Genomic DNA, 11,979 nt, shown 5'->3' with positions numbered 1-11,979 from the left:
AATTAACCCTGTTGAAATCTGCTGTGGCTCTGTAATGAGAAAACAAGAGTATTTTTTTTCTCCATGTAGTTAAAATTTTAGGGTTTATACCATCTGGAAATGAAGACTTGAAATAAATAATAATGGCAACACTGTTTTTTCTAGGTTTTGAAGATGTCTAAAAAGAAACTGAAGAAATTAATGGGAAAGGAAGACTGTTTGGATGGCTGGGATGACAAAGTAGGAACAGCTGTATTATTATCACTATTTTAATTCAACCCACCCCACCCACCCCCTATTGAAGAGAAGACCAGGAATTGTTTAGTGGTCTTATGATTCAAGGATGAATCAAACTCAAAGGTGTGGTCATAAAGAACAGCAGAAAGGTTGAATTGGTCAGATAAGTGCAAGTGCTGGCCAGATGACTATCATCTGTTTTTCTCCAGAGGCTGTGAGTAGTGTGGGTATCAGAAAATAAGAAGTTCTTTTACTTCAATGTATTTTCCTGGTTGAGGAAGTTTGAGCTTGAAATTGTTATCAAAATCACTACTGTTTTCCTGAATTGTTCTTTATCTTGGATCATGTATCCTAACTTCCTGATTAATCACAAATCATACTTTGCAGCATTGTTGGGAAGCAACTCTCCAATGTTTCCTTTTAATCACTGAGATTATATCAACAACCAAAATTCTTAGTATACTCTGGTATATATTTGTATCTAATGAGGAAATTTTCACTAAGTTGCTTGTAAAGTGCAGGTGCTGCAGGGATGATAATCTTTCTGGTCATGCTTTTATGCTGCTTTTTAAAATGTTTTTTTAACGTGTTTCTTAATCCCTTTCTGGGAAGTTAATTTCTGCCAGTTGTATAATATATATCCAGTAAATCAGTAGTTTAATAAATCCACACTTAAGTTTGCCAGGTTTTTTTCCTTTAAATTTTGCAAGGCATATATGAAATAAGAGCTTTTAACTGTCTTACTGTAAATGTCTCAAAAAATGTTTGGAAGTGTTTGTAAATGAGCATACTATTATGGCCTTATAAACCAAAATATGCATGTTAGAAGGCTTTTGCTTGTAGATATTTTTCAAAGACGAATGTTTGTAACTGGCTTTCCTCCTGAATTCCTTATTATTCAAGTTGTCTTTTAACATTAACTTATCCTAAAGTGGTGGGTTGTTTGGGGTTTTTTTGACTCCTGTAATACAGAGGTTAAAAACACGGCTTAAAACCTCGTATGATAGCTGTATTGCCACTGCTAATGCCTATACCCTATATATATATTATATACTATAGTTTTGACTGTTGCATGACTTCAGTCTGAGACTGCATGAAATACTGCTGCTATATGCAGACATTGACCAGCACAAGTGGCAGTGAGAACCCAAACTAATAATACCAAAAAAAAAAAAGAAACGTCTTGATAGTACCAAGTGTTTTTTCAGTGATCACAATATGGATAAGAGGTATCTTCAGCTCTTAAGGTGAGAGTAAGCCATTTAAGTAGAGTCATAGTTAGGCATGATTGTGCAGGGGCTTTGTGCTTTTTTGTGTGGTGTAGGCATGACTACAGATTACAGAAAATTTTATGCCTGTTGGCTTTAGTTTGGCATATAATTCCATAAATATGAGTGAAAGGACATTTGTCACAGTATAAATTGGAACAGCTTTACACAGAGCTGTCTGGAGGAGAACAGCACAGCTGCCTCTTGGTAACATGGCCTGGATCGCAGCAGGTGATAAGGTAGTCATGGGACTGTAAACAGAACGCCTAAACCAGTCTGCTCCAATGGGGCCTCATGCTAAGAGGAAAGTAACAGTAAGAAAGCTTGCTTAAGGTTACCAAATTAAGTGAAAACCAGAGGATTATCAACAGACATGAGAAAAGGAGCTAGATTGAAAAGAAATACTAAAAACACCATGAAAACTTGTGGTTCTAGGGGAATAGGCATTGAGAGAAAGCAGTAACTGAGCAGCAGTCAAACTGGGCTTGGTATGTCCCACTAGCATCGTGACCCCCACCTGCCCTGATAGGCTATTGACAGTGTCTGGCAGTCAAGGTGCTCTGCATTCCAGCTGGTGGAGCGACAATATGGGGGTACATTCTGTAGCATCCCACGTGTTGCGTGTGTGTACATGACTTTGTGGGGGGCCTTTCTTACCAGCATGGGCGATAGCAGGTTGTAGGAAGCGTTACAGCTGCCTACATGACTGGAGCACCCATGTCTTCAACCGTATGAGCATCCGTGCCAAAGTGTATACCGTAGGGGTGTGAGATTAAAACTTCCTGGTACCAAGTCATCTGATCAGGTATCATTTTGTAACTGTCTGTTATACTTTTTCTGCTGGCGTTGTTCCTGAGTGTGTAGTTCACTGGTTGCCAGTTGAGTTGTTAATAAAACACTTTGATTCCTATTTAATTATAATTGTGCGAGTTGAACAAGTCTTCCTACAGCAGGTTGTGTTGATATGATTCTCAGTGGCAGCAGCCTTTGACAGCCTTCTAGGTTACTATTTCATTAGTTTTGCTGCTGTTACAACTCTGGAACCAACCACAGGCAGAAGTTCTCAAAACTTACTTAATTCATTAGGACTCCACTGCTTTCTGTAACCTTTTAAAAAAAAATAATAAAAAACCCCCAATACCAAAATGCTTTCTGATGTGAAAGTAAAATAGCAATAACTATTGCAAAATAGCAGGCCTTTCTAGTTAGGAAAATCTCTGCTGCAGTGACCTAAAGGTCTCTCTGAGTCAGCATGACCCAATTATTGAAGAAGTGAACTATTTGTAAAAGGCTCTACTGTCTGGAGCTTCCTTATCTGAAGTAATCCATATGTTACTATTCCATGTTGTAACTCCCTACACCCTGCTGCTGTTTTGGGAAAACTGAGTCATATAACCCAAAGGTATATAAAAATTAACTGCCTCATGGGGCAGAGTTCATGTCAGCAATCTGTCATTTTGCTGCTTTCTGTCTTCTCCCGTAGCTGCAATAGTAAACTGTGTTCTGTTCTTACCTGATCAAAGTTACCTTCCAGTTATTCCACAATACAAATGCTACACAGCTTGTGATATAGATCTGTCAAACAGTGATATAACTGCTTTCTAAACAAGGACTGTTCAAGTTATTTGTCTGGGGACTGTCTTTACTCTTAACCATGCATAACTGCAGTTTCACACTGTTCTACCTAAGTAGTAAATCTGATGAGAGTTAATTACACATCTTTTCTGCACAAAAACATCCCATAGGAATTTCCTCTCTTTGGCCTTACATAGTGGGTAGCTGGAAGCAGTCTTCAGGTGACTTCCTTTTCCCTAATAGTTTTTATAAATATATATTCTACATACTGATATATTTGCAGAGTATATGAAACACATTAGTCTTAAATGTGTTCTGATTAGTTGAGTTTCCTCTGTAACCCAGGACTGTGTGCCACATTCAATTTTTCCTCTTGTGGTGTTCTTAAATATGAGAAAATCAGAGTACTAAATTATAGCAAGTTATGTGGCTGCCTTTTCCAAGGTTAACCTATCTAAAATCAGTGAATCTAGTATGGAATAATAGTTTGTTCCATTGTACAAAGGTGGATTTTTAACTGTGGTTTCCTCTGCAAGCCCTTGGATTTTTTTCTTCTTTCAGAACTCTGAAGAAACAAGATCTTACAACTGTACTATGAAAGGAGAGACAGAATTTCAGAGGTAAATTCCTGTTCTCTCATTAAATGGAACTACTTAAAAATAAGACACGGACTTAAAGCTTACTGAATTTAGGAGTTTTGTTCGACTTGTTCACCGAATAAAATACAGTATTTTTAACTGATGAGGTGTTGGCATTGCATTAGTGAGTAGATTCTAAGCTGGGCAGTTTGAGATAGTTGAAGAAAACGGGGTTCAGAATTACTTTTTTAAACTCTTGATGTATGCCTCTACCTTTCAGATAAGGTAGGAATTATATCCTTCCAACACTGCTGTCCTAGAGAGGTGGGGTGTTGTGTGTGTTTGGTTTTTTTTTTCTCTTGAGCACTACCTTGTTGGTTTATATTGCATATGACACATTTTGTTAGCAAAAAAAGGCTCTAATGGAGTCTGGAGGATAGTTCTGCGGTGAACTTAATACCTTTACCAGATTCCTGTACTCCTGAAATCATTGATTTCTCCTGATGCTTGAAGTAATTGATTCCAAGACAAAGAAAGCAAATGTAAACAGTGTTTGAAAGCTACTCCATATAAGGTGAGAATGTTCTCATGGATCCTGAGCTTTGGATTGTTTCTTAATTATGGCAAAATGTTGTTGCAGTTTCTCTGTTAGACCGGAGTTAAGTCATAGGATACTCAGCTGCATGCATACGTGCTGTTAAGCACTGTTTGTTGGTACAGTATGATAAAACCATAAAACAGTAACTATGTTCATGTCAAAACTCTGTCCAGTCCAGTCCCCCATCCCTGGCAGTGGCCAGCAGGACGTGCATAGGGCTTACAACACATGAAACAAGACAAGTGCAAAACTTTTCCTGTTGTACACCCATCCAGCTTCTAAGAACCATTGAGGGGTCTCCTAAGTCAGAAGTTGCATCTCAATCAGTGCGTTTAAGTTGCCTGTCCTACACGAGTTTGTCAAATGGCCTTTACCTCCCCAATGTTTTTAGCAATACGGTTAACAGAGTAGGCTAGAAACTTTTTTGGATATTTTAAACCTAGTATATGATAAATTTATTGAGTATTTGCTCTTACAAGAAAATTTCCTATTAATTTTTCATATAATTAATGATTTCTGTAGAATGTTGGTTTATTCCCACCAACCGTTCCTTTTCCAAGTTCTCCAGTCTGTTTATCCTGTAATGTTTTAAAGCTGTGTGGTGCTTGGCACTGTGCAACCAAGCTGAACTGCAGCACACTTGAATTTTAGGATGACATACTTCATATATCATTAAACTGCTATTAAAATTTATCTGTGTGCTAAGATAAAACTAAACTTTGTAGGGCATCTCTCAAAGCAATAGATAGTGAATGGGGAAGAAGCTTTTTCTCAATCTTGTAAGCTAAAATAGCTGTACAGCTAGGAAAAATACAAAACGTAAAAATGCTGTGTCAGACTGTTTTAAAGGACAGATGCTGCTGCAGGTTCATTTTTAAGAATGTACCAAACTGGTACTTAAAAATACTTGGCTGTAACTGCCTAAATCAAGTACAAGCTTTTTTCTTTTGTTTGTTTTTACATTAACCAAGCTAATTAGATTACTTTTCTTGTAATGTTTCTATAGATCCAAAGTGGAGAAAGATGGGCAAGAGAAGAAGCAAGACCAAAGGTCTGGTATTTCTCATGGTAATGATGGAAGATCCCAAGGAAAATCTGCAAATAGAAGCAAAACCACAGACAATTCTTTACTGCAAACTGGAAGGCAAAAGAAAATAGTTATCCAGTTTAAAGCCAAAGAAATTAAACATGGTAAAAGTACACTCACTCCTGACATAGTGAGTACTACTAGCAAGGGAAGTTTTAAAAAAAGTCGTTTTGATGGAACAGAAGGAAAAAGACTCTGGCATAGCTTTGCAGTTCAGAGGGACAAGGCACTGAGGAAAAAGGCAGAGAAAGGTAAACTTTGCAAACTAAAGGCAAAAGTGGAACAAACTATGTTGGAAAAATTTAAGTCTTCTGTGTATGATTTAGATGTACCACATAAAACAGGAGATGGATCAAAAAAGCAGAGTGAAGATGTCAGAGTTCAAAAAAAGCCATCCAGTACTTCTACAGGGACTGTGCGGGATGATAGACCTTTCACTAAGAAACCAAACGTATTATCTAGGACTTGGGAAGAAGAGTATGTAGAAGAATATAAGGAGTTTTCCAAGACAAAGCAGCATGTGACTAAACATATGCCATCACACTATTTGACTGAAACATCACAACGATGGGACTCTTGTAAATGGAAAAAACAGGATGCTGATTCTGATAAAGCTGCTGGTAATTCAAGGACTGAAGAAAGGGACTTCGAGGCTACAGCATCATGTTCTAAGCAGGTAATGAGGACCCAGTTCTTTGTATTACACAGGTAGATGTTTCAGGCTAGTTTCTGAATGGCAGCCAGTTCTTACATGAGCTGTCATCTTACAGATTTCAGACAGGATTTCATAGCTAACTAGATAGATTTTTCTGATCCCAGTGCAAGCCGTGTTAAAATGTCCCTCTGCTAAATGCTTAAACAAACTGGAAGAAAGGTCTTATGTATTGGGACTGTGTCTGCACATATGCTTTCATAGCTTTACTTGGCTGCTGGGGGTATGAAATACTCCTGTTTGGGTTTAAGTCAACATAATTTTTTTTGGAGCTGGCATGTTTATATCATTTATTGCATGACAGTTGCTCATAGCTGACAAAGTGATGTCAAGAGAACTTTGTTGCAGATCTAGGATTAAATTTATGTTTCCTGCAGAACTTTGTGTTTGACTGTGATCAGTTTGTTTCTGAGTTCTAGTTTGTGTTTGGCTCTGCACCTCAACTTTGTCTTGAGCATGGTTACTTTTTTTGTTGTTCTCATTTAACATGCCTAGTGGTTTTGGAACTTTCAGTTCATGTTATGGTGGCATGATTATTTTGTGTGTATGCAAAGATAGTAATTATGTGCAGAATCATGGAATCATTGAGGTTGGAAGGCACCTCTGGACACCATCTAGTCCAGCCCACTTGCTCAAGCAGGGCCAGCTAGAGCAGGTTGCCCAGGACTGTGTCCAGTGTGGTTTTGAATATTTCTAAGGATGGAGATTCCACGACCTCTCTGGGTAGTCTGTTAAACCACTTTCACCATAAAAAAAAAAAAAGTGGGATATTCAGTGTTCAGATGGAGCTTGCCGTGTTTCAGTTTGTGCCCCTTGCCTCTTGTCCTAGCACTGGGCATTGCTAGGAGTCTGGTTCCATCTTCTTTACACCCTCCCATCAGATATTTATAAACATTGATGAGTCCCTCTTCTATTGAGGCCAAACAGTCCCAGCTCTTACAGCCTCTTGTATGATGTGCCCCAGTCATTTAATCATTTTAGTGACCTTTTGCTCAATTTACTCTTATTAAATTCATGTCTGTGTGAATTCATGTGGGAAGTCCAGAGCAAGAATAACATAGTCACAAACCCACAAGAGATTGGGAAAATGGGCTTACGGTGTAATCCACTATAGTTATTTTAAAATAAAGCCATCTTCTAAGCCCTTTTGAAATGATACGTAGATGCTTCGTCATGGATATTGAAAATAGGTTTTACGTTACCTGTTTAATTCACTTCAGAATATTCATTGTTCTCTAACAAGCACTCTAAAAGACTGACGCATGTTCTACTTCCATTCCTACTTGCTTTTAGAATTTTGAGGTCCTGTGCATGTCTGACTCCTACCAAGAAGGTGAGGACAAAAAGTCTGTCCAAAAGGTTGGTGATGTACTTGTTTAGCACTACAGAGGTATATTTCAAAACTCTTTGACATGGGCATCACTTTCCTCAGTATTCCTTTATATTCTGTGGTGTTCGTATGGTTTTTTTTCAATTCTTCCTACAGAGCTTCGAAGCCTTTCCACCAACTCAAGACAGCCAGAACCCGGAAACAGACCAGGAGGTTAGTAATGCTTTAATTTAACACTTCAAAGTGGTATTAAAAACTCAAGGCACCAAGGTTGAGTATCTGGACAATTCCATGCCCTTTCCTAGTATTTTGCATTGTTGGCTTACGAGCTACACTTCAAAAAATGTGGAGGTGTTTTTTTTTTTTTTTTCAAATACTAAACAGACTTGCTCAAGTATTGCTGATTAGGAACTTTCTGAAGGTAGATTGCGTTTCTGTTATTCTCTGTCACACAGGGAGTCTTCATAGTTGCTTACATATTCCAGCTATCTCATTTTCCATCCTCTAACTTCCAAGTTGGAAAAGATACTTTTTAAGAAACACCTGTCAGGAAACTTGCTGTCTGTGTAGCAAAAAATGAAACAAATTATTTGGGGACCAGGTAGAAAGGTTATAAGTCTTCATTCTAGGCTGTATTTTGGACATTTTTTGTGGACTTCTTATAGTGGAGGATGTGCAGAAGGTTCTCATGGCTTTACGTTTGCTGCACCAACTTAAAAGTTTTCATGCTTCATTTTTGGTCCGTTTTAACTCAACAGCATTAATGTGAAAGTATCTTTTTGGGGAACAATTCATAAGTGATTACTTACAATGGATTTCATACATGCAATTTTTTTTGTTGTAGATGCAGATAGTTGAAGATTTGCATGTTGCTCGTCTTCAGAAGAGGATGGCACTCTCCGTTGTACAGACTTGTGGAGAACTTACAAGTATGGAAATAGATCTTCCAGAACAGGATTTAAATATTTCTGCTGGTAAGTCATGATTTGATTTCTTTGATATGTACTTGCAACTAGTTATTACAGTCAATGGTCTTAGTAGAGAGTATGCAACTGATTTTTTTCACACTTTGATTTTTTCTTTTTCCCTCCTCAGGGACTTTTACTTCTGGACTAAACATGTTAGTGGTGATTGACACAAATATAATGATTAGTCACCTTGAGTTTGTCAAGTCCCTGAAATCTGAGGATATACCAGGTATGTGAATACATGGTGATCAATAAGGCATTTTAAGAAAAAACATGATGCAAGACCTTCAGGCTACGTGAAGAATAACAAACCTGGGCTGCTTAAAAGGGCAGCAGGTTTCATATAAAGGCAGAAGGCTCACACTTAGTAAGAGGCTGGTTCTGTGAACCCAGATAGGTTCTTGCCTCTTAAGGAAAGTTCAGCTCTGAAATCAGAATCTACTGTGCTATAGCTGTGTACCTACAGAGAGTCATAGTCAGCATTCCCAGAATGTGCATGAATTCTTAGAGGTAAGTAAGTCTTACCCACTGTAAGAATGTACTTTTAAGCATTTAATCCATTACTAGTGGTAATTATGATTTCTACTCTTTTTAGCATATTTTTTTTTCTGGAAATCTAAAACCATTTAAAGTCTGATAAGCAGTCAGTCAGTACTTTATAGCTGTCTTTGTAAAGGTCACTGAATTCACAAAATGAGCGAACAATTTCTCAGGTATTTAGAATGCAGACCCTGGCTTTAATGTGTTGTGAAGGTTGTAGTGATTTAATGTTAGCAGGATTAGAATCGTGATGTCACTTGGTGGCAGACATATTTGGAGTCTATCAGAATACTTAAGAGTGCTTTGATGCTTTCTGCTAATGAACACATTTATTCCAGCCACCTGGAAAATAACTTTAATAAGGGCCTGAGTAATTTTCAAGAGTGTCAGACTGCATTTCTCTGTCCCATATTAGGAATGGTGTCGCATTGTGTACACTGGGATGCCTTTTTGAGACTATTGCAGCTTCCAATTTCTGGTCCTGCTCCAGACCCCTTATGTTCAGAAGGCTGGTGATTCCTGACCTGTTTGTTACAAAGCAGATATATATTAATGTATTTTTTCAAAATTGTATTCTTATAATGTGAATGAGAAAGAAAACCACTGAAGTATTTGTTGTGGGTAGACCAGTGGAACAGTCAATTAAATTTCTGATTTACCATATATTTCATACATGAGAGTTTTAAAGTTCAGACCATACTTACATACAAATGAAACCATGGTCCAATATCCATATTTCTCATTCCTGGCTTAGGAGTGCTAGTTGGCAATTAGCACAAACCATTGCTCCTTCTGTTTGATGATTGTTTTGGCACAGGGACTGTTGTGGTCATTCAGTTATTTTCAGGCCATTATTTCAGCTGCTGTCACCTTGAACATCTTCCAGTGAGTGTGTCACAAGATGGTAATTGCTACAAATGTATTTTATAATATTGCTACATGCTGTTGTCACAGTACTCGGTTGATTAAAATTGTGTCTCTCGTTTGTTTGCCTAATGTAATTTTTAAATGTAACCAATGTAGTGCTAGTTTGAGCTTAGATTAGGAAGAAGGAACTTGGCCTTTTTCAGTTTTTCATTTTTTAATGCTAGATATTCTTGAGCATGGAATATGAAAATTACTGGCAAAAAGATGTGTGGACTTACATGAAGATGATGTTTGAATTAAAAGTTATCTGTAGTAGTTTGCTCTTCAAAATGTCTTTGCTTTTTGGTTGTGTGTGTTTTGTTTTTTTTTTTCTTGCAGGTGTTGGCAGACTTGCATTAATAATTCCCTGGGTTGTTCTACAAGAGTTGGACAACTTGAAGAAGGGGAAAATGTTGCAGCACGTTCGGGATAAAGCTATCCCTGCAGTCCAGTTCATCTACATGTGTCTCAAAAACCAAGATTCAAAATTGTGGGGGCAATCCATGCAGCTTGCTTCTCAAAAAATATGTAATATATGTGCAATCAATTTGTTTTGGGTACTTAATCCTTGCAGTTCACCTAGTGTGAACCTTAGCACTAAATTCTGAGTTTAACACAATCTTCACTCTGCAGTTTGCTAATTAAAATTAGCTAATAGCTTACAGCAGCCTTAAGAGCGTATCCAAGGCTATAGTATGCAAATACCTTATTAGTGCTTTGTTCACTAGTTTTTTAATCAGTTGCTTCTCACTTTTAGCTACATCTGTTAGTAAGTAGGGGATTAGTTAATGAAAATTCATCTAGTTACTTTTACCTGTGAGCTGATGACATGTTGTACGGTTTTGCTTTTTACTCTGTCATCACAAAATCTAACATACTCAAATTTATATGTGGCTCACTCATTGTATTTTGGCAAAACCTTAGCATTTTTAAGTGGAGTAGTAGTTAAGAATGCAGAGCTCAGATTTGTGTTTAGATTTGGACTTCTCTGTCATTGTTTGGGGAGTATTAAATTTAAAATCAGTGCCATGACTGCACGGAAGTATTTCTTATGTTGAGTTACTTCTAAACATGTCAGGACTGTCTTCACTAAATTTGCAGATGGCCTGAGTGACGAGAACAATGACGATCGTGTTTTACAGTGTTGTCTGCAGTATCAGAACCTCTTTCCTCAGGCTGTTGTCATACTCTGCACGTGAGTTCCTGTGTGGTTTACACCTCCTGAGAGACCTAAAGTCTCATGCCAAACACACTATTTTCCAGTCATATCTTAAAATAAAGAGCTGTTTCTGAATGCCGTCCTAAAAGCTAGAATAGAAGGATATAATAAAACACAAAGACTGTAGAATTAATTGCCTTCACGTGCCTGAAGTAGATTTAAGTTTACTCAGTATTGAATTTTAAAACTTCTGAAGCATAGCTTTCTCAGATGTTACTCTGATTTCTCATTAGAAAATATCACTGGAGTTACAAAATAGAAAAAAGTTGTTTGTATTAATGACTGAGAGCCAGTTAGATACCTTGTTTCTGCTCACCTGGTTGGGAACAGTGATGAACATTGTCAGGGGTTAATCTTAGAGGGAAGATGGTGATACGTTTGCATCTGTTCTTGTTTTGTGAGGGTAACAGCTGACTTTCTGGGTATTGATGCTCAGTTTTATACAAGTCACATGAAGCTAATTTTTAAAGTGCTCATATTCCTTGGCAGGTACTGTAAACAGCTTGCTTTCTGGTCTTTGCTAGGACCATTTCCTGCATGGTTTTAGTAAGGGAGGTTAAGACGCTGTTGGTTTGTTTTAAGCAGACATGTGGATTGGGTTGCAGATGGAATTCACTGTATTGGTAGGGCTATTGATAATGATTTTGGGTTTCTGAGTGAAGAACAAGAGGTGACTTCAGAAGTGCTTTACATCTGAAAATCCCTTTATCAATATAAGCCATGGGAATCTTTAAGAAAGTATTAGGATTGAACTTCATACTGCTTCTTTATAGTAGTACTGCTGGAGCAGCATACACTTCAGGGAAGCATCTGGAACAATGCTGTGGCCAATAGAACAGTAAACCGTATGAATTTATTGTAGCAATTGAGTAAGATAATACTGTTTAAGAATTATTGCCTTGTTTGCATTCCAAGATCATAGCAGCTAGACACCATTGCTATGGTGTTTATAGTTGTTTTTTTCTTAAAGCAAACCTAGATC

At 37.6% G+C, this 11,979-nt stretch overlaps 1 protein-coding gene across 4 annotated transcripts in view; it reads left to right on the top strand.

The window, feature by feature from the left end:
* The window catches only part of SWT1 (SWT1 RNA endoribonuclease homolog), a 42,024-nt gene that overhangs the window by 762 nt on the left and 29,283 nt on the right, over positions 1–11,979 (top strand). For 3 of the 4 annotated variants that reach the window (XM_013295448.3, XM_005232735.4, XM_027780177.2), the window contains exons 2-10: positions 145–219; positions 3,621–3,679; positions 5,242–5,998; positions 7,328–7,393; positions 7,521–7,577; positions 8,209–8,338; positions 8,460–8,561; positions 10,118–10,306; positions 10,880–10,973. In XM_013295448.3, the coding sequence (XP_013150902.2) occupies positions 154–219; positions 3,621–3,679; positions 5,242–5,998; positions 7,328–7,393; positions 7,521–7,577; positions 8,209–8,338; positions 8,460–8,561; positions 10,118–10,306; positions 10,880–10,973 (1,520 nt within the window). In that variant the 5' untranslated portion in view covers positions 145–153. The remainder of the gene's footprint in view (positions 1–144; positions 220–3,620; positions 3,680–5,241; positions 5,999–7,327; positions 7,394–7,520; positions 7,578–8,208; positions 8,339–8,459; positions 8,562–10,117; positions 10,307–10,879; positions 10,974–11,979) is intronic. The other variant, XM_013295449.3, reaches the window with a different exon arrangement.

This window comes from Falco peregrinus, chromosome 10 (assembly GCF_023634155.1).
Source record: "Falco peregrinus isolate bFalPer1 chromosome 10, bFalPer1.pri, whole genome shotgun sequence".
In the NCBI taxonomy this organism is placed as follows: domain Eukaryota; kingdom Metazoa; phylum Chordata; class Aves; order Falconiformes; family Falconidae; genus Falco; species Falco peregrinus.
This window is presented reverse-complemented; position numbering and strand designations above follow the sequence as displayed.